This window comes from Vulpes vulpes, chromosome 1, assembly GCF_048418805.1.
Source record: "Vulpes vulpes isolate BD-2025 chromosome 1, VulVul3, whole genome shotgun sequence".
Classification (NCBI taxonomy): domain Eukaryota; kingdom Metazoa; phylum Chordata; class Mammalia; order Carnivora; family Canidae; genus Vulpes; species Vulpes vulpes.
Genome location: NC_132780.1, coordinates 23,839,674 through 23,862,189, shown reverse-complemented (window position 1 = coordinate 23,862,189; position 22,516 = coordinate 23,839,674). Strand labels below are relative to the sequence as shown.

At 46.9% G+C, this 22,516-nt stretch overlaps 1 protein-coding gene across 3 annotated transcripts in view; it reads left to right on the top strand.

Annotated features, from left to right (window-relative positions):
- The window catches only part of IARS1 (isoleucyl-tRNA synthetase 1), a 68,761-nt gene that overhangs the window by 38,720 nt on the left and 7,525 nt on the right, over window positions 1-22,516 (top strand). For 2 of the 3 annotated variants that reach the window (XM_025984486.2, XM_072760520.1), the window contains exons 17-31: window positions 188-274; window positions 1,558-1,641; window positions 2,870-3,014; window positions 4,138-4,258; window positions 5,714-5,805; window positions 6,665-6,742; window positions 7,546-7,667; window positions 7,792-7,894; window positions 8,140-8,223; window positions 9,681-9,855; window positions 11,992-12,104; window positions 13,572-13,667; window positions 14,435-14,611; window positions 15,382-15,487; window positions 21,906-22,031. In XM_025984486.2, coding sequence (XP_025840271.1) covers window positions 188-274; window positions 1,558-1,641; window positions 2,870-3,014; window positions 4,138-4,258; window positions 5,714-5,805; window positions 6,665-6,742; window positions 7,546-7,667; window positions 7,792-7,894; window positions 8,140-8,223; window positions 9,681-9,855; window positions 11,992-12,104; window positions 13,572-13,667; window positions 14,435-14,611; window positions 15,382-15,487; window positions 21,906-22,031 — 1,709 coding nt within the window. Of the gene's footprint in view, window positions 1-187; window positions 275-1,557; window positions 1,642-2,869; window positions 3,015-4,137; window positions 4,259-5,713; window positions 5,806-6,664; window positions 6,743-7,545; window positions 7,668-7,791; window positions 7,895-8,139; window positions 8,224-9,680; window positions 9,856-11,991; window positions 12,105-13,571; window positions 13,668-14,434; window positions 14,612-15,381; window positions 17,402-18,775; window positions 19,382-21,905; window positions 22,032-22,516 lie in introns of those variants that run through there. The other variant, XR_012001945.1, reaches the window with a different exon arrangement.

Here is a 22,516-nt window from a genome sequence, read left to right as displayed (position 1 = left end):
TGGTTGGTCCTGTGTGATTTTTCAGCACACCTGGGTGATTCTGATGTGTTACCAGATTAAGAACCTTTGCTATAAAGGATAATTAAGTGTAACCAATCTGAAGTAGAAATTCAGTCCATTAAATAAACCTAGGAATGCTTACGTTCCCTTTCTCTTGTCGCTGATATGTTTCTTTGGATTTTTCCAGGTTTTACACCTTGCTGGTGCTGGCCACTGCTCTCTTTGGACAGCCGCCTTTCAGGAACGTGATTGTGAACGGGCTGGTCCTGGCAAGGCAGGTGCACATTGTCGTGTAGAGGCTGGTCCTGGTCCCAGCCCAGCCCCCTCTGCTCTGGCAGCCACTCTCTGTGTGCACGGGCACTTGGGCTCACCCCAACTCTGCCATCACTATGTCTCTGTACTCCCTCTCCAGCACACCCCATGCCACTCACTTCTCATCCCCAGGGGAGGGGCAGTTGGACAGCTAGGCTGACGGGGGCAGGGCAGGCATGCGTCCTATGGTAGTGCTGGTGATAAAGTTACAGTGGTCGTTGAGAATTGGACCAAGTACATGGGTGCCTGTAACCCTGGCTTCTAGAGCTCTCCAGGATCATGGGGAGTCTTTTTTTTTCTTCTATCGCCTATAGTCATAATGGTAAAAATGGAAATTAATAAGAAAAGACATTGCTGTGAGTACCATGCCTTGTGTCCTGTCCGAGGGGTGATGGCCCCGACACCGTGTAGGCCCTGTAGCAGATGTGCATCTTTTCTCATCAAAGCCCCACAACTGTTGAGGTGGATTCTTTTCTTGCTCAAGTTTGACATCTGAGGAATTTGAGGGACAGAAAAATTAAGCAGCTTCATCAAAGTCACACAGCAAACGATAGTAAATTCGTGTTTCATACCCAGAGAGTCTGGCTCTACAGTCTGCTCTGCGGCATTTTTTTTTTTTTTTTTTCATTGAAAATGTTATTAAATTTAGGTTTGCGTGCAGCTGGGAGACTATGACAGCCCTTATGTGCTGTGCCTGCTCAGGTTGCCCCGAACATCAGGTTTTTTCAAATCCGGTGTTCAGCACTGGGCCAGGCTGTCCGGCCCCAGTCCTCCTGACACTGCCCACTTGCACATCCTCATGTGCTGCCATGTTGGCTTGTATTTACCAGCAAAGTCCAGGTTCCTGGTGTGGTCCTTCGTCACCCTGGTCTCTGGCAGCCACTACCTGCTCCCTCTCTCCTAGTTCTGTCATTTCACGTATGTGACCTGTGACCTTAGGGACGGGCTTTCCCACTCAGTGGGATCCTCTGGGGATGGTTCCGGATGCTGTGTCCTCCATCCCTCCTCACTGCCCAGACCGTAAATAGAGCTGTGAGCTCCCGTCACAAGTTTTTGCATTGATGTGAGTTTTCATTTCTCTGAAATAGCCGCTGAGCCTGTGTTCTTAGCTGAATCACCACGGGGTTCAGAGAGAAGCTTGGGTGTTGCTGTGTCTAATCCCACTAGCAATTCTGTGTCCCAATCTGCACATAACCTGGGACCATATATAAAGAGACAATCAGCATCTCTCTTTTGTTTTTCAAGTGATGGTCAAAAGATGAGCAAACGAAAAAAGAATTATCCGGATCCACTTTCAATCATCCATAAATACGGTGCCGATGCCCTCAGGTAACGCCAGCCCTCTGCCTTGTGTCTCATATCCTTTTTATGTAAGCATCGCCTGTTCCTGTTAGTCGTGTTCCATAGATTTGGAACTAAGTGCTAAGCATTATTAGCTCTTTCAAGCTCTGTGTCTGTTATGGGGATGGTTACATTGGTGTGGTGTTGGCTCCAAATCCACAAGGCAGTTTCTCACTAACGAGTGCTTGGAAGCCCAGAGGTGTTGTGAGGACCAAGACCTGTGCTGTTCCCAGGCTGGCTACTTGGGCCTCTGCCTCACTCCTGCCCCAGCTCACCATCTCATCCATTTATTTCATTTCTGTACATACTCCTCAAAAGAGCCCTGTGAGCATATTTATGCTAGAGCAATTAAACATTAATACTGAAACGCTTTTTTTTTTTAAAGATTTTATTTATTTAATCATGAAAGACAAAGAGAGAGAGGGGGGCAGAGGCACAGGCAGAGGGAGAAGCAGGCCCCATGCAAGGAGCCCGACGAGGGACTCGATCCTGGGTCCCCACGATCATGCCCTGGGCGGAAGGCAGTGCTAAACCGCTGAGCCACCGGGGCTGCCCCTGAAATGATTTTAAAGAAACGTGAGCCATTGTTGAAATGTTAGTCCTGGTCATGCCCACAAAGTGTGGGGAAAGGAGCCACCACGGTCTCATTCCGCATTGTCCTGTGGCAGACACAAGACCCACACCCAGGGGCTATGCCTGAGCACATTCAGGCTGCCCCGGAGTAGTTCACAGGGTGTCTGACCCCCCAGTTAGCTATTAGACCACCCCTGGCACACCGGCAACCTGAGCCAGAGAAGTCTTCGCAGTGGGACTGTCCATAGGATGTCTGGCAACATCCCCACCTCTTCCTTCTGGGAGCCCACTGGTGGCTGCTCTTCTGTGAATCCCGTGCCTGTGCATGGCGTCCTGGGAGGGGGTCCGCACTGCTCCCTCTTGGTCCACCCAAGGCCCGCATGCATACGAGCACAGGGCCTGCTTCCTGGTTGCTCAGGGGCCCCATCCATATGAGGTTAGGTCTCCCCTTAGTATCCGCTGGTCTCTTGCACAGAGTAAGAGTTCTGTCAGTTTTACATTGACCATAAGAAGAGTATTCATAATTCTCTCCTTTTATATTAAAAAAATGCTGATTTTGGTGTTTTCAGTATCAACAAATCTAGTAATAGTACTTGTTTTAATCTGTATATTCCTCTTCTATTTAACGTTTTTCCTCATTCAGATTATATCTGATCAACTCCCCAGTGGTGAGAGCAGAAAACCTGCGATTTAAGGAGGAGGGTGTGCGTGATGTCCTGAAGGATGTGCTGCTCCCTTGGTACAACGCCTACCGTTTCTTCATCCAGAACGTGCTGAGGCTGCAGAAGGTGTGGGTCAAGTGGGTTTGCTCAGGTCATTGCTCCATGGGGGCGTGACAAGCAGTCCCTTTGGGTAGGGCTCAGAGCCACTGGGGGCTGTCATGCATCCCCTACAGAAGAGCCGCATTGGAGGTTCGTTCATTGCCCCACTTGCCTCCCGTCATGGAGCCAGGGCTGGTGGGGGTAGGGTGAGGCTGCTGCACGCAGTGCTCTGAGGGGGCATCTCGGTCCAGACTCTGAAAGTGAGAGACATTCCACTGGGTCGTCAGGGAAACGAGGGTTGTGGTGTGTGTGCACTTGAGTCCTGGCCTGGGAGGCTGCCCTGCCTCTGTTCTCAGGGCTCCCCTGGGGTCAGACCCCAGTACCACGCATCCCTTACATCATGCAACCTTATTCCTTTCCGGAAATTGGCTGGAGGCCTAAGCTGTGAATATCTCTGCTCCTCTCCCACCGCAGGCTTCTCCCTGGGCCCTGGTATCGCTCCTGCCCCTGTTGTTGCCACCTCCTGGCCAAGTGGGCCTCTGTTCGTGTGGGGCTTGGGAGCACAAGCAGGGGTGTGGGGGCCAGAGGCCAGCTCCATCAGCATGCTTGGATCAGGGCTGCAGTCCCGTCAGCCTGGCGTTGCTGCTGCATGAGGGGACGTGAGGCACACCTTCAGCCCAAGGAGGGTTTTGTAAAGGAAATGCCAGTCTGACAGAGCATTCTGGGTAAAATGGACAATTTTAGCAGAGACGTTAATTCCAAGTGTGTGTGTTCAGTCTATAGGCAATCATCCCATCCTAGCAGCCTCACTAGCTTTCCTTCATCAGGTTTAAAGTGACTAAACCCTGCATTGAAAAGATTTTGGAGTATTTCTCAACTTGTAATCACTGTTTGGTACAGAGAAATAATTTTTTCCTAAATTCTATTTAGTTCAGTAAAAATGCAATTCATTAACTGGGGACTTAATATCCCGTTTAAAGCTTATTTAGAAAGTGTTGCTGAGAATTAGAAATTTAAATTGCCAGTGAGGTCCAGGGTCTTGTGGATTGCTCTGGGGGCCTACTTTTGGGTGATGTGATTTGAAGTGTTCATTTCTATACAGTAATTTCCCCTAAGTGTGCAGATCGATGCAATAATTGTCACTTTCCAGGAAGAAGAAATGGAATTCATCTACAACGAGAACACAGCTAGAGAAAGCGCTAACATCACAGACCGGTGGGTCCTGTCCTGCATGCAGTCGCTGGTTGGGTTCTTTGAGACGGAAATGGCAGGTATGACTCTCCTGGACTGTCCTCCTGGAAAGAAGAGCTCTCCTCTAATTGCTTTTCATATTTATCCATGTTTTTTTTTTTTTTTAAACACAGGAAGTTTTATAGACATTTTGAGAGATATAGAGCAGTAGGTTATTGGTTGTTCCTTTCAACCTTTCAAATGTTATTTTCGTTAAGACTTGCAGAAACATACTGGTCTCAGCCTCACCCCGCGTGCCACAGGCACCACATGGGCTTCCAGGGTTTTAACCCACCTACTCTGTTCCTTACGGTGGGTACTATCCAAGGACACCTGGGGACAGCAGGGCCTAGCCATGCCTGAGCACATGTGTGCCGGCTGGGGTCTGTCTCCCTGGGAACCAGAGGTCAAGCAGCCGTTGTGTCCACGGCCTCTGCAGGGTTCCCGGTGCCATGGCCTGCCAGCTCTGTCCCTCAAGCCCTCAGGGTTCTGAGGACCTGGGGGTCTGCAGTTCTCGTCAGGGAGCCCAGCAGCCATGCTGTGAGGCCTCGGTGTGCCCTCCAAGGGTCGACACCTAAGCACAGGGAGCTCTGGCCTCCTAGAAGGTGAGGGGCATGATGAGTCCTGGAAGTCACCTGTCTCCTTGAGGCCAGGCCGCTGGCGCCTTGATTCTGGTCTTGGTGAGCTGCCCTCTGCCTTGGTGGCTTCTCGTCACGGAGGTCTGGACCAGAGGCCTGGTCACTGAACACTTATCAATACAAGTTATATTTGTTGGTAATTGTTGGTCTCATTCTTGGTTTTGGGGTGTGTATGTAATGGGAAGTATCAGTTAACAGAGAGGTGGATGGGGAATCCTAAAAATAGGCCCACAGCTTCAACAAGACCGGCTGAACACCCCTTCCTGATCACCCCCTGGGTTCCTCAGAAGCCCACATGTCTGTCCTCTACCACCCATCCCAGCTGTCTTTCCTGTTCTATAGCCTCTGGGGAGCCCATTCTTCTGACAGCTGGGCCGGGCTTTCTCTGGAGGGGGTTGGGGTCCACCTGCCCCATGGGTCAGCCGGACTATCCTCACATTGGCAAAGTGGCTCTGCTTGGAAAGCCCTGGCCTGTGCTGTGCTTCACCCTCAGGGGTGTCGATGCATTTAGCATGTCCTCGCAGATATTCAGGGCAGCCCGGTGCAAGGAAATAGGGCTTTGGTGGTGCTGCCTCCCCGCACCACACCAGGAAACGGCCACAGGGAGCCGTGCGGCATGCAGCCTGGGCCTCCCCACTCTGGGTCCTGGGCTTCTGTTTTCCTCATTGATCACGGGAGCCTGTAGGCACTCACAGGGTGGTGGTGTGCATGCCTGGACACCTTGACAGCCACGTAGCACACCTTGGGCAATGCCGTCAGTGCGATGTGGCTTTGATTCTTCCTGCCTCCCCTGAGGTGGCAGGGCCCTTGCTGCCCCAATATGCTCAGCTGTTCTCACCGCCTGGTCATTGTTCTCAGCCTACAGGCTGTATACCGTGGTACCTCGCCTGGTCAAGTTTGTGGATGTCCTCACCAACTGGTACGTCAGGATGAACCGCAGAAGGTTGAAGGTGAGTGCCCAAAGGCTGCTGCTGGGAGCAGCAGGACTGTGGGAGGGTGACTGTCGAGAGAACAGAGGCTTTCCAAATGCTCTGCGTTCTGAAGCTCTTTCTCCTTCTCCTTTTCACATTGTACATAAGCTGTATTTATCACCATTTGATAGATAGGAGCCTGTACGTTCTAGAAGTCCACTTGCAAACCTTCAAGACAGCTCAGGACATGTCCTGCTGGAGTGAGAGTCTCAGGGCCATACAGGACTCAGCTCCACAGATTCTCTTAAAACACAGAAGAAACTCATGTAAACTCATACAGATGTCAGCAGGGCTGGCTGTGATCTCAGGAGGGGCCCCTTGTGTCGTCCTCTAGAAGGCCAGTATGTGCAGACAGTTGCCCTCTGGGGTGGGCCAAGTGATGGAGCCCCTGCCTGCCAGTCTACACCCAATGGGTGAATGATGAAAGCCCTTCACAAAACAGTGATTTCATTTTTGTTAAAATAGATCACACACCACACACCCATGTGCAGAGGGGCTCACTGCTCGCTCTACACGGTTCACATCACCTGTGTCTGGAACTCCACTATGGTTGACTTCTCTAATTTATAACCTTTACTAGTGTTTTTCCTATGATGAATTAGTGTCGTTATTTCTTAAAAACACAGTATATATGTTTTTTTTTTTAAAAGTAATTTAAACTTCCTGTTTGTAACCGTCTGCATGTGTTGCATGTGCACAGCCTCCAGGCCCTCAGAGGTGGGGAGCGCAGGACCCACGCCAGCCTCCTGCCTATCCACCTCTGCCAGCCTGTGCACTGTGCTCTCTGGGCCACCGCTCTTCATTCACCTGACCAGATTCTCACGGTCTCCTTCACTAGGGTGAAAACGGGGTGGAGGACTGTGTTACGGCCCTGGAGACCTTGTTCAGTGTCCTGCTGTCTCTGTGCAGACTGATGGTAAGCCATTGCGGCAGTGCCCTCGGTCTGAGGCTAGTCTGGGCTCATCTCACAGACCCAGACGTAGAGGGAATCATCAAACAACCTAAATCTCTAGCCCCATCCAGAAATCTTGTGTCTCCTCTATGTCAGTAAGGGCTAAGAGAGATGTGCTGCCAGAGCTGGCTCTTCCTGTCCACCACTATAGAGCACTTTGGGCCAGCGTGCTGGCCTCGAGACGGCAGAGCCACAGCTCCCTGTGAGCATGTGCCTCGTCTTTATGTGGCTCCTGCTGATGTAACAGGGAGGCTCCTGAAAGTGTGTCTAACCAAACAAACACATCACAAATGATGTTTTACTTGGAACGTGTTCCTACCAATTGAAATACTCAGTGATACACAAGTGAAGGTGCCAGTTTGGGTTCCCTGTGTCCTGTCACTGCTGCTCCAGCCTGATGGTGTGATCCTTCCCTTCGCTCCCTGATCACACATGAGCAGGAATCTGACCTCACTCCCCTTCACCCTAGGAAGCATTTCCCCCAGCTCGGCGACAAGGTTTCTGAGGTGTGAGGATATTTGGTCATGGCCAGGCTCCTGTTTTGATTACAGATTCCCTGAGGGATGCACTGGGGCCCTGGCTGTACCTCTGCTGCTGTGCCACACAGGGTCCCTCCCACCAAGTTCAGAAAGGCCATTTGTCTCCCGATGGCGTGTGGAATACAGGCACGTCCCCACACGTGCGTGCAGAGCTGCGGTTTTCCTCTCCCTGAGGTCAGTTAGCAATGGCTGTGTGTGAATGACATGCCTCCCTCTGTCCTCATGCAGGCCCCCTATACACCTTTCCTCACCGAATTGATGTACCAGAATCTAAAGCTGCTTATCGACCCTGTTTCTGTCCAGGACAAGGACACACAGAGCATCCACTACCTCATGCTGCCCCACGTTCGGTAAGAATCAGCCTCCCCACCAGCCTCCCCTCCTCACTCTGTATGCCTGTCACTGGGGACTGTCACTGGAGGCCTGTCACTGGCCTCCCCTGGGGACTCCCTCACACCCCACCTCTGCCACCAGAGAGGAGCTGATTGACAAGAGCACGGAGAGCGCGGTGTCTCGGATGCAGTCTGTGATTGAACTGGGACGAGTGATTCGAGACCGCAGAACCATTCCAATAAAGGTTTGATGCCTTATCATATTTTCTGTGCACAGGCCCAAATAATCAGACCTTTGGAATATTTTCTTAAAAGAGAGCACTTCCAGGAAGGACATTGGTTTTTGTTCTACTATAGGATGTGAAAGACTTAGTGCTGGGTAAGCCTGAGCAGTCTGGAGCTTTAGATTTGAATAAAACATGCAACATTTTCCTTTCATGCAGTTTCAAGGGTTGGCTGCTTGGTAAACTCCTTGTCCCCTTCCTCCTAGTATCCTTTGAAAGAAATCGTGGTTATCCATCAGGATCCGGAAGCTCTTCATGAGATCAGGTCTCTGGAGAAGTATATCATTGAGGTAAGAGTGCTGGTTCATCTGTTTCATCTGAATAGATGTCTGTCTTTGAGAACATCATCAGGGCTGGCACTCTTCCTCCCATACATCAGCAGCTCCACGTACCTAACTGTCCACGGAATCTCACACATTGCTCAGAGTCAGCATGGGGTTTTGCATTTTTACAATGTAATTGTAATTGTCTAAAAGCAATTCCAAGATCAGTGGATTTCTTTACCTTGGTTGGGTCACTGAGCATCTTCATCCACTTACCTTCTCCAAAGTACCCTTTGATAATTACCCAAAAAACTATTCCTTCAAATTATCAAGTAACAAGTGGGCGGGCGTTGGTTGTGAGCAGTGTACCCGATACACTCCGGCATCGGGTACAGGGTGAGTCCCTTCCCACCTACCCAGCCTGGGGATGTTCATGAGGCGTTCCCTACCAGGCTGTTGGAGTGCTGTGCGTACACACACACACACACACACACACACACACGTATACATGTCAGTGCACATGCCATTGTCTTTGTGCTAAAGAGGGCCATGTTTATAGTCTTCAACTTGCATTTTTTGACCTGACAGTGTTTCATTTTTGTTATTAAGATTTTATTTACTTAGAGGGTGAAGGAGGGGCAGAGGGAAAGAGAGTCTCAGGCAGACTCCCCGCTGAGTGTGGAGCCTGTGGGCAGACTCCCCGCTGAGTGTGGCTGGATCTCACGACTCTGAGATCAGGACTTGAGCCAAAACCAAGAGTCAGACCCTTAACCAACTGAGCCACCCAGATGTTCCTCTAAGTCTAGAATCTTCTTAATTGAGTTTTGCTCAATTGTCTTGAATGCTCTGGACAAGAAAGATTTTTTTTTTTTTAAGATTTTATTTATTCATGAGAGACACACAGAGAGGCAGAGACACAGGCAGAGGGAGAAGCAGGGAGCCTGATGTCGGACTCGATCTCAGGACCGTAGGATCATGCCCTGAGCCAAAGGCAAACACTCAACCACTGAGCCACCCAGGTGTCCTGGGACAAGAAATATCTTTAAGTTATTTATTTATAGAGTTGTACAGGCATTAAAATTTTATGATATTGTCATCACCCCAAAAAGAAGCCCAGTACCCATTAGCATTCACATGCCATTTTTGCCTTCAAGAGCCCTCCATGCCCTGGCAACCACATGCTCTGGATATTACATGTAAACAGAACCCGACAGCAAGTGGTCTTTTGAGGCTGGCTTCCTTCACGTGACACCAAGGGTCATTCATGGTATAGCCTGTGTCGGAGCCTCATTCCTTTATTTCGCTAAGTAATATTCCCTTGTATGGATAGATGACATGTTTATACTTTCCCAGTTGGTGGACATTAAGGTGGTTCCACTTTTTGACTGTTGTGACTAATGTTTTCAGCAACGTTTGCATGCAAGTTTTTGTGGACGCGTGTTTTCATCTCCCACTTGCTCTTTCATCTTGGCTACCAATTACAGGAATTGAATGTTCGGGAGGTTACCTTGTCTACAGATAAAAACAAGTATGGCATTCGCCTCAGGGCAGAACCTGATCACATGGTCCTAGGGAAGCGTCTGAAGGGAGCCTTCCGGGCAGTCATGGCGGCCATCAAGCAGCTGAGCAGTGAGGAGCTGGAGCGCTTCCAGGAGAGTGGTGGGTGTCTGCCCTGCCCGCACCGTCCGTGGCCCCCACCTGGCGTACCTCACCCCTGGGCTCCTGCTTGACCTACATTGTCACAGCCTCTTCTGGTTATAAAAAAGTTTATAACGTAATTTTGATAATGTAGAAAAAGGAAAGGCTGAAAATGATCCCTGAGCCATCACCCATCCATTTACTGCAGACTGAGTGCCTAGTCTCTGCTGGTGCTGGGCAACCTAAAAATTCTGGTATGCAGTCACTAAGCGCAGCTTCACAAAGTGGAGACCACACTGTAATTGTAAATGTGTTTTTCATGCCTATATTTTTATATTCCACATTCACTTTATTATTTTATAATTTTTACTCTGTATGCATCATTAGTCTGTAAAGAGCTCTTTTGAGAACTATTGCAATGGTTTTCCTTCGTGGGGATGCATGTTGGCTCTTTGGATTGTTTCCATTCTTCTACTATTGGCAGTAGTACGGCAGTGAGCATTTTCACACGTCACTGTTCTGTGGAATCAATTCCTTTGGGCTGAATTTCTAGGTAGAATGACTGAACCAGGTGGGTCGACCTTCGGTTACACTGAACCTGCACCTGCTCATAGAAGCGTAGAAACTACCCTAGTGAGAGGGAGAGCAGAGCCCCTGGTATCAAGGTCATTGCTTGTGAAGAAAAAACATGATGGTTTTTAGAGTTGTGTGAATGAAGACCGGAATACATTTGACAGAAAAGATTAAAAGTAGATTTTGAGAAAGGAACTTAGCAATAGGTTTGGAGCTGCTTCTAGGGAGAACTGTACAGAACTTAACATGATTTCTCTAAGACATCAAGAATTCATAGTTTGGTCTCTTATTTGAGCAAGACTGGATTTGGACTAATTTAGAAAATACTTTGTAAAGCCCTCATGTTTGGCTGGCATTGGGAACCCAGAAATGAGTGCGACAGACATCGTCCTAACCCCCCATTGAGGATTTGTGGAAACAGTGGTAGTTTTGTTACGTGCCCCGAAGGAAAAGTCTAGGACAACAGAAGGAGGTTAGCAAAGCGGACTTCGCCCCTGTCCTTTCCTTCGGGGGACTTTGCAGGTGCCCAGGAATTCTCAGCTCTGCCACGAGTAGAACTTGGGTCTTGCTACGGCTGCTTGACCTCGTGCAGCCATCTTGGGGCACGAGGTGTTTGATTGCCTGGGCTCCTTCCGAGATTAAAAGTCATGAGGAGAGATGGAAGGACTCAGAATTCAGATGAATGCTTATGGGTAATTGGGAAAAATGTCCCATAGAGGCCCCATATTCTTTTTTGATAAAATATAAGCTAGTGACTAAAACTTGAGTCATTACTTTTTTTGTTTTTGTTTTTAAGATTTTATTTATTCATAAGAGACACAGAAAGGCAGACAGAGGGAGAAGCAGATCCCTGTGGGGGGCCTGATGTAGGACTCCATCCCAGGACCCCGGGGTCATATCCTGAGCCAAAGGCAGATGCTCAACCACTGAGCCACCCAGGTGTCCCTCTAAACTACTTTCTGAATGGATTTCTATGCTGATGAAAAGCAGAGTAGTTTTCAGAACAGAGTGACGTAGTCAAAATGACAGCCCAGTGCTCAGGGACCAAGATCATTGTGGGTGACTGCAGCAGGCTTCCCTGAAATCTGGGAAAATTGCATCTCCCACTCTTCATGCATTCTGCCTACTGTGGGAGGATGGCACCCAGACCTTGACACTGCTTACTTCATCCTCTTCCCCACTCTGCTCAGCAGACAGTGGAGCACCAAGGTCCTACAGCCAGTGAGGGGAGAGCCTGAGTCTTCCTGGACTGTTGAGCCTGCCTTCTTCCGTGCATCATCCTACTCTGTGTTTATGTTGGGGATACATCATCTTGGGGCATATGCCTTTGGACCTGGGTGCCTGTTTACATGGGTAGATGTTGGCAATGATTTAATTGTCTTCAAGGCAGTGTGCGGAAGTGTAGGAAGTCTATTGCATCTTTGACTGCAATGATGACGTGAGTCAGGAGAACATGACCCCTCCAAGTCTCTACAACTTGATGTGGTGAAGTTTTAAGATTTGGGATGATGGTACTGCAGGTGGTTGGTGTGAGGAGGAGGACACAGAGGGACTGGCTGACAGTGGCAGTTGCTTCTCCAACAGGGACCATTGTTGTCGAAGGCCATGAGCTGCATGAAGAGGACATCCGTCTCATGTACACCTTTGATCAGACAACAGGAGGGACGACGCAGTATGAAGCACACTCAGATGCCCAGGTATGTCTCTTTCCTACCCCGTTTCTTTACCAGAAGGTAACAGAAGAGGAAAAAGTATTTACCTGTGCCTTTCCTGAGTGTTGACAGCTTATCTCAGAGTAAATAAACTAGGTATTCATTTTAGATGGGCTTTGTCAAATTACTTCATTGTTTGCTCTTAACGTGCACATTTTTAGCATGTGTGTAAATAGACATTTTATGGCTTCTGCCTGTAATTGTCCCATGTATTGGGCCCTACAGAAATGAACAAGATGTAACCCTACCCTTCAAGGAATGAGCCAGTCATAGAGACAGTGAAGTAAGCTAGTTCTTACTCTTGTGCCTCACAGGTTATCTGGTAGAAATGAGCAAAGAGCTCCTTTCCAAATCCTGGCGTGGAGACAGGTGAAGGAAGGATGCCCTAGAGGAGGATGTGTAGCAGTTCTGGATCCTAGGGCCAGCGCTTTTTGTTGTGATGGGTCAGAGTATCTCTCTCTGCTCTTGACCAGCCTTCTCTGGGCAGACAGTTCATAAGATCTGCAGGGTGGGAGTTGCGGAGCTTGTGGAAGCCCCTCTGTGGGTAACAGGCCATGTGCAGGGGACATGGCGACTACCATGTGAGGAAGGCCAGCCTCCTCAGACTGCTCAAGCCTTTCACAGTGGCTTGAATTAGATGTAGGCCAAGCTCCATGTGAGCAGACAGCATGAGGAGCCACCAGGGAAGAAGCTAGGAGAGGAGGCCAGGAGAATGTGTATGTACCCTGATGGCGGCCAGCATGAAGAGTCCCTGAAAGAAGTATCCTAGTCTTCTGAGATTGCTGACATGGTTCATGTTCTAAAGGCTGGGGGGGCTCTGTCCTACCTTGCCGCCGTGAAGTGGATCAAGTTGTTCACCTTCCTGATAAAGTTTTCTCAGAAACGTCTGTGGGACTGGTGCTTGATTTACAAGTGTATCCTTCTCTGTGCCGGCTGTGATACCACATCGTCATCGACATCCTTCACCACAGATGGCGTAGGAAGTAGGCGAAGTCAAGAGATGTGTTTTAAGTCCTGTCAAACTTGTTGTAGTCCTTGTAGAAGGACTGCATGTCTTGATTCTTGATTCTTGATTCACACTGATGGACCATCAAGCCCATCGTGACGAGCTGTGCAGCCCTTGACCCCACTTCCTGCAAGGGCAGTGACTGCTGGACTCCTCATCACACAGATGAGCAGTTCCACGGGAGACTCACTCCCACATCTCCTTGAGTGGCACCTGCAAAGAAAAGGAGGCGCTGGACCAGTCCTGGTGGAAGAAATAACTCTTTACAAAGAAGCACCTGAACCATAATAAAACTAGTTTAACTTTATCTCCTTTGCTCATTTGGATGAATAAATAGTGTTACATGACAGACTTCTCAGAATTTGACTCCTAGACCATTTTGCTGAGTTTAAGAGAACCATTCCTCCTTGTTTGATTGTCATGCTGTGCACTGTTCATTCCTACAGGCTTTGGTTCTCTTAGATGTCACCCCCGACCAGTCAATGGTAGATGAAGGAGTGGCTCGGGAGGTCATCAATCGCATCCAGAAACTTCGCAAAAAGGTGAGTTTGTCCCGTTAAAAACAAGCTAATTGGGAGTTTTGTTTGGTTTTTTGGTTGTGGGGGAGGACAGGAGAGGCAGGTAGTAAACCATTGTAATTGAATAATGAAAATTAGCCACTCATCTGCGGTCCGTTCCCATTGTGCTCTGCAGGAAAAGTAGGCCCCTTCCACTCCCTTCTCATTCACCGCAAACTGGACGTGGCTCTTTTGTTTCTCCAACCAGGAGCTTTCAGCCAACCTATGCCTTGTCCACCTCTGTCAGTTCTTCAGGGTTTCTACAGAATCATCATCTGGATGTGCCTCCTGAAAGGCACAGAATGTTGGAGATGGCAGTGGGTATTTGAGGAAGGGCTCCTAGCTCAGGGAGACATTGTTGGATCTGGACAAAAGGGTGGTTCTTCCTCACAAGGGAGCTGGGACCCAGGGCAGGTGCACAGGCCTCTTGCCTGCCCACCAGGAGAGGGAGCCAGTAGCTCCCACCCCTCAACCCTGAGGAGGGGCTCCTGCACCTGCCACCGGTCCTCCTCAGGCTGGGTGTCTGAGACCTGCAGTTCCAGGTCGCAGGAGTCCACTCCAGCTGGTGACGGGATGCGTGTAAGCTCTGCCTCAGTTCAGAGCTTCGGGAGTGGGGAGTGCTTTTTTGCTCAGTCACTCCTTTGTTTCTGAGGAACATTGGGCAGGAGCACAGGAGTGTCAGCTCTGTTCAGCACTATACATTTTGATTAACAAATGTGTTTCCCTTTAAAATTTTCTGTATGTGCTTTCAGTGCAATCTGGTTCCGACTGATGAAATAACAGTTTATTATAAAGCAAAGTCTGAAGGGAAGTATCTGAATAACGTTATCGAAAGCCACATGGAGTTCATATTTGCCACCATAAAAGCTCCCTTGAAACCGTATCCAGTTCCAGTGTCCGATAAAATCATTATTCAAGAAGAAATGCCGGTAAGTTCTGGGTTCTGTTGAGCTGTGAAGAGACTTAAGGTTAGATTTTATATTGTTGATGGGGTGACCCTTTGATATTCTGCCCCCAGTATTGATTGGTGTCATCCTCTGTGCTGGGGTACAGGTGGGGCCCGGGAGGGGTGTCAGGGAGTAGAGGCAGGGATGGTGGAGCTGTTCTCCTGGGGAATACTGTCAGGGGACCAGGGGCCATGGGCCTACTTTACCTAAAACCAGAGAGGTTACTATTGTGGATCCTGTGGCTGACTTGAGCAGTTGACTTGAGCAACTAACTTTTCTGGTAGTAGGTCGTACATAAAATTACAGTTCCATTTCCTATTGGCACATTTTAGACGCAACTATGAAAATCTAATACCAAAACATGGAAGATACTGGCCATAATTCAGAAATAGGTCATTTATAACAAGGGAGGGAGTTCTTTTCTGTATTATTCATTGACTCCATCATTTACCCCTTGTCTCACTCCTTTCTGGGGGGCAGATTATACCAACAGGCAGGGGCTGGGTGTCACTGTTGGGCTTTTCAGTGGGGCAAGGTACAAGGTGGTTTCATTTTCTGTTTTGTGTATTTTTAAAAGAACAAGGTGCAAAGAGAAACATGAAGGGAAAAGTCATAGCTTTGCCTATTTCATGATGAGAGTGAATATGCTCTTAGAATTGTATGGAACTCTTGGTATGAAAAGTAGTTGCTGTTAGTTGGTGACACTGTGGTCGATGCTGCAATTACTCAGTCACATACTCTCATGTGCTCAGTTAAAGGGTTCTGCCCTGGAAATTACACTCACCAGAGGATCATCCCTGCCTGGTCCTGTTTGTGCATATGTCAATCTTAACATTTATACAAATGGCAGCGAGCAAGGTAAGAGTAAATGAATCCATGGCTTGTACTTTACTTTTTAGTTAAACCTTTGAATGTCTTTGAGGCTATTATAAGAGAATTAGTAAAATCATATAACTTTCTGTCTAATTGCCATCGGAAGGAATCCACAAAAGTAAATGATTGGACTTGCACTTCCAGGAAGATAAGAAAAGACATACTTTTCCCTATTCTTCCCTCAGCATACAACCAAACACCCTGGGTAGGATATATAAAAACAAATATCATAGGACTTTTCAAGGGGGAGGGAAGAAGGCTGATTTTTCTTTTTGCCTCATGTATCCCAGACTTGGAGCTAAAGGAACCAGCAACCTGGAAATGCCTAGTGCAGACAAAACGCTCAAACAAAATTCCTCTTTAGACAGAGGACCAGGAAAGGTGCACCCTAGCAAGACAGAAAACTTCTAGACAGTATCTGTTCTACTCCAGCTGAACACAACAGAAGAAACTATGGCCCCACTGGCACTCCCACCAGCAAAGACCAAGTGGGAAGCCTAGACTTTTGTCAGAGCCTCAGACGGCTACGACCATCGTGGTTTCAGAGAAACAAACACAGTGAGCTGGGACGTTTACCCTCCTTAGGCAGTAAGAAGCCCCTCTGCCCAGTACTATGAGTAAGACCACGTGGGAGCCTGGACTTCCATTCCTACCAGGCAGTAGTAACAAGGCATTCCTCCCCTCACCAACACCCAGGGGTAATGAAGCCCCATAGTCCCACCATGCCGCTGAGGTATCTATGAGGCCACAGGAGCAGTAATAAGGCACCCTTATTCTTGGAGGCCAGGGAGGTACCCGTTGAGGCTTACAAGAGTGTAGGAACTCTCTTATCTTGCCCCTCACCCCTGCAGTGTTGAGGAATCCTGACCTCTGTGACAGTGCAGCTGAACTGGGAGCTTAGACTTCTCCCACCAGTGCCTTTTCCCCCTGCCAGTGTGTTGTCGAACAAAGTCATCTAAAATAGATGACTTAAATAAGAACCAGAGTCTCAGGACCTAACACATCCAAGTATGGGTTTTTATTTTCACATCCAAGTTATAATTGAAAATTAGTCATCATATCAACAATGGGGAAGATCTTTAGCTGAATGAAAAAAGACAATACATATGAACACCAAGATGACAGAAATATTAAAGTTATCTGACAGAGGGGTGCCTGGGTGGCTCAGTCTGTTAAGCATCCAACTCTTGATCTCAGGTCAGGTCTTGATCTCAGGATAGGGAGTTCCAGCCCCATGTTTGGCTCCCCAGGATGGAGCCTACTTAAAAAAAAACTTTTTTTTAATCTGGCAGTGCATAAAGCAGCATAATAAAATTTTTCCATGGGGCAATTATAAACACAAAAGAAATAAATGAAAATAGGAAGCCTCAGCAAAGGAATGGATATCAAGAATCCAATGAAAAATTTAAAACTCATAAATACAAGACTAGAATACAAAACACAGTGGATGGTTACAATGACAGAATTGTGTTCGCATTGACTGGAAGATAGAGCAATAGAAACTACTATTCTGGACAGAAGAGAATTTTTTTAAAAAAATTGAATAAAATGAACAGTCTGAAGGTTCAGTGGGCTATTAACAGAAGTTTAATATTCTGTCACTGAATTTTGGGAGAACTAGAAGGAACGACAGGACTGAACAAGTATTCAGAGAAATAATGGCTGAAAACTTCCTAAGTTTGGCAGTACATGAGCACCTATAGATTCAATAAGCCGAGGGAACCCTATGCCCCATAAACCCAAAAGTATTCACATCAAGACATGGTGTAGTCAAAGCCCTGAAAACTGAAGAGAAAGAAGACATGCTGAAAGCAGCAAGAGAAATATGCTCCCCTAACCTAACAGGGGGAAACAATTAGAACACTATTGGATCTCATCAGAAACCCTGGAGGCTAGAAGGCAGAATAATGCTGGAAGAAGAGTGCTTTTGACCCAGAATTTGGTATCAAGAAAAATACTTTTCATGGTGAATCAAGACATCCCCAAATGAAGGGAGACTAAACTCTTTACTAGAATGACTTAACCTGAAAGAATAGGTACAGGAAATTCTTAAAACAAAGAAAAGACTGGGACACCTGGGTAGCTCAGCAGTTGAGCATCTGCCTTTGGCTCGGGGTGTGATCCCAGGGTCCTGGGATTGAGTCCCACATCGGGCTTCCCGCATGGAGCCTGCTTCTCCCTCTGCCTGTGTCTTTGCCTCTCTCTCTCTTTCTCTCTCTCTGTGTTTTTCATAAATAAATAAAATCTTTAAAAAAAAAAAAAAAGACAAAAGAAGAAATGTGGAGACATCAGGACAGAAGAAACAATAGAAAAAGTCAAAATATAGGTAAATTCAACAGGATTTCCCCCTTGAATTTTCTAAATTATTTGGTGGTTATAACAAAAACTATAACATCTCTGTGTATACACAAAAAACATTTAAGAAAATTAAAAGTAGGAAAGAGCAAAGTGATGTGAAAATAGGTCAGGTTTCTGTGCTTCCCTCAAACTGGCCAAATGCCGACAGCAGGCCAGTTGTGTGTATATGAGGTAACACCTGGTGCCACCACTAAGCCTCTTCCTGGAGATTCACACAGAAACACTACAGAAATAAAAATGGAATTCTAAAATATGTTCACATAACCCATAGGAAGGTTAGAAAAAGAAAACAACAGAAGCAGAAAATAGGACAGAGAGAGCTTAAGCTTACCATCAGTAATTACACTAAATAGGAGAAGGACCTGGCTGGCCCATTGGGGGGGAATATGTGACTCTTCCTCTCCAGGCTGTTAGTTCAAGTCCCACCTTGGGCATAGAGGTTACTTTTAAATAATAATTACACTAAAGGTAAATGGTTCTGAATAAACCAATTAATAGAGATTGGCAGACTTAGGATAAAACATGTTACGAACTATATGCCGTATATAAGGAAGTCTTCAAATGTAACAGTATGAGTAAATTGAAAAGACATACCATACAAATGTTAATCAAAGAAAGCAAGAAGGGGCACCTGGTTATTTCCATCAGTTAAGCATCTGACTCTTAATTTTGACTCAGGTCTTGATCTCAAGAGTCGTGGGATCGAGCCCCATGTTGGGCTCTATCCTCAGCAGAATCTGCTTCTCTCCCTGTGTCTCTGCCTCTTCCCCCTCATACCTGCTCTCTCTCTAAAATAGATTTTATTTATTAATGAGAGAGTGAGAGGGAGCACAAGAAGGGGGAAGGTCAGAAGGAGAAGCAGACTCCCCACTGAGCAGGGATCCCAGGACCCTGAGATCATGACCTGAGCCAAAGGCAGATGCTTCACTGACTGAGCCACACAGGTGCCCCATAAATCTTTAAAAAACAGTAAGAGCAGGAATCAGTACAATTGAAAAAGAGAACAGTAGAGAAAATCAATGAAACAGTGTGGTTCTTTGAAAAAATAGAATCCATAACAAAATTAATAAGCATCTGGTGAGATTGCTTTAAAAGACACTATTTACCAACATGAGCAAAGACCAGATATCAGTACAGACTGCAGAAATCAGATACGTGAATCCCAGGGAGAGCTCTCCACACATAAATTTGACAACTTGAGTGAAATGAGCCAATTCTTCAAAAGCACAAACCACCTCAACTCACCCAATATAAAATAGATCATTTCAGCATCTCTTAGCTATTAAGGAGATTGAATTTGTAATTTAAAAGCTCTCCAGAGGGATGCCTGCGTGGCTAAGCAGTTGGACAGCTGCCTTCGGCTCAGGTCATGATCCTGAGATCCGGGATCGAGTCCTACATTGGGCCCCACGGGGAACCTGCTTCTCCCTCTGTCTATGTCTGCCCCTTTCTCTCTCTTTCTCTCTCTCTCTGTCTCTCTCATGAATAAATAAATAATTAAAAATAATAATAAAAATAAAAGCTCTACAGAAAGTTCACTTATCTGGTTGAGTCTAAGACCATCACTGATAATGTTGCGCAGTGCACACGTCCATCAGAAAGTGAGTACTACATACTAGTTGAATGTACTATATCTGTAAGTTTTTCTATTTCAAAAATATTTCTAATGAAAGAAGCAAGTTTCACAGTTACTCATACAGTGGGGCAGCATTCATGTGTGAATTCATTTATATGTTGTATATAGATAAACACGGACTTGAGAAACAAAGTTCATGTTAAGTTTGTCTTAGAAAAGGGAGGAAATGTACGCCCAGTGGCTCAGAGGTTGGGCACCTGCCTTCGGCTTGGGTCGTGATCCTGGGATCCAGGATCGAGTGCCGCATTGGGCTCCCTGCAAGGAGCCTGCTTCTCCCTCTGCCGATGTCTCTGCCTCTCTCTCAGTCTGTGTCTCTCATGAATAAATAAATAAATCTTTTTAAAAGGGGGGGGGGAGGATGATCTGAGGAGAAGAATAAAAGAAGTATCATTTTTTAAAATTTCCTAAAGTTGGACCCAAAGGATTTTGCTAGAGAATTCAACCAGACTGGAAAAAAATTAACACCAATTCTACATAGATTCTTCTGGAAAAAAGAAGAGGAAAAAACCACCAACTCACTTTATTAAGGTAGCATTGAGACCAAGGCCAGATATAGATAATACAAAACATTATGAAATAGGATACAGCTATAAATACAGAGAATTTTGATAGGTGGGGTTTATTCAAAGGATATAAGACTGGCTCAGCATCCAAACACCAGTCACATGAATCCACCATATTAACAGGCTAAAATATCAATTGTTACAGAAAAAGCATTTGACAAAATTCAACATCCATCATGATTTTAAAGAAACAACTAAGAAAAACATGGAGAAAAAAGTGGACATCTACACATAAGCCTGCTGGTGACATTATACTTAAGGGGAAGAGATTGAATGTTTTCTATCCAAGATTAGGGCAAGAGTGCCTATTCTCACTGCTCTGACTCTGCATTACCCTGGACTAAAGCAAGAAAAGAAAGGGCATAGATTCGAAGGGATGAAATAAGATTGGCCCTGTATGAAGAGAACATGATGGTCTATGGAGACACTCCCAATGACTTTGCAGATTAACGTGTATGTCCTGGGACCCCTGCACTGGATTGCCCACCAGCACTGTCACCAGGTAGCACCTGGTGGTCGTGTGTACTTCGGGCCCATGACAATGGTCTCTAGACTGCTACTCTGGTTCCATGCTGTGTCCGTGATCCTGTGGAAGGAGGTGATTGGACGGGCAGTGGGTGTGCATCGTGGTGTCCACAGGCCAGGGTTCTGTGTCACCCTCAGTCACAGGGCAGCAGCAGGAGCAGCAGCAGGAGCAGCAACAGGACAGATGGGGCCTATGTCCCCATCTGCCGACTGCCAGGACTGCTGGGCCCCACTCTAGCAACGGTATTTTCCCAGGATTCTTACAGGTGCTGCCTTCACGTGATCTGGTTTGTAATTGACCTTTAGGCTGAAAGCACTCACATTGTGAGAAAAAAAAAACTACAAATGATCTTTAAATTTATTGTTTTAAAGTATTTTTGGTGTTGTATATACCTTCTGGGTTCATGCATTAATTGGTGGGATTTGTTTTCAAAGTTAAACATACAAAAGTCAATTCAATTTTTGTATACTAGCAACAAACAGAATGATATTTAAAGTGTGATGCCATTTACAGTTGCTCAAAAAAGAGACACTTAAGTGTAAATCCGGTAAAACATGTACAGGACTTGTTTGCCCAAATCTATAAATTACTGATCGAAGAACAGACATGCTGTGTTCACAGATTCTAAGAGTCAATGTAGTAAAAAACACATCAGTTCTCCCCAAATTAATACACAGGTTTAACTCAATTCTGATCAAACCTCAGCAACATTTTTTGTAGACACAGAAAATATCCTAAAATGTCTCTGGAAAAAGAAAGGAAATAAAATAGCTAAAACAACTTTGAAAAGTAAGACAAGAATGGGAGAAACTGCTGCACCGAGTTTCAGGATGTCTCAGATGATGGTGGCGTGAGCGTAGTGCAAGCACAGGCCCATGTCCCCGGGGGGGAGAACCCGGAAATATGCCCACATGTTGCCTGCAACTTCTAGAAAGGAGCAAACACAGGTGAGTTGAGGCATCTTTTCATTTTGTGGTACCAGAGCCTTTGGTGTCGGTATGCAAGTGAAGCCCTGGAGCTACGCCCTTAAAAGGAAAAAGGTCAATAAATTGAACTTCCTCAAAATTTAAAATTCTGCTCTGTGAAAGATCCTGTGGAAAGAATAAAAGCGTGAGCTACAAGGCAGGTCCTTGCAAACCATTTCCAGCCCTGGGGGTGTCCAAGATACACAATGAACTCTCACCACCCACAGATGATGGGGAAGGGACAGGAGCAGACATTGACCAGAGAGGACATACAGGTGCTGGGTTGTCCTGGAGTTCTCTTTCAAATTTAACTTTTGTTTTTCCCTCAGTTTCACTCATACTTGTGGTTCTTTAGGTGGAGTATTGCTTCTGGAAAACCCAAAAGGCGATAACAGGTTGGATGTTTTAAAGCTGAAGAGCATCATTACTAGTATCTTTGATGTACGGAATTCCGAGCTGGCTGTCCTCCATGGTGCAGTGGGTATGTGGAAAGGGTCAGCTGTCCTGGGACATGCGGTGGCCCCACAGCCATGCCTCCTCCCACATCCGAGCAGGCCTGGCCCTCGGCAGCCCAACTGGGATGGTGACTCCCCAACCCACAGACCCGCCCTAGTCCCTGCAGCCCTCAGGAGATGGACCCTCCCATCCTGCCCACTCCCTGCTGTGCCTTGACCTCACTAAGCACTAGTGACTCTGTCTTGCGAGACCCAGATCATCAGTAGGACAAGCTAAATTAGGAGAGAGACCTGTTAGTCCCTCCCCTGCATTCTACCAAATGTGATCTTTGGGGACAAGGTCATTGCCAGCGTGATGAGGTAAGAGGGTGTCACCAGGAGCACTGGGGTCAGGGCCATGTGATGACGAAGGCAGAGATGAAATTGGGGAGCTGCAAACAGAAGGTTGGGAGCCTCCAGGAAGTAGGGACACAATGGGGCAGGGCCACCCCATGGGCTTCCAAGGGGCCAG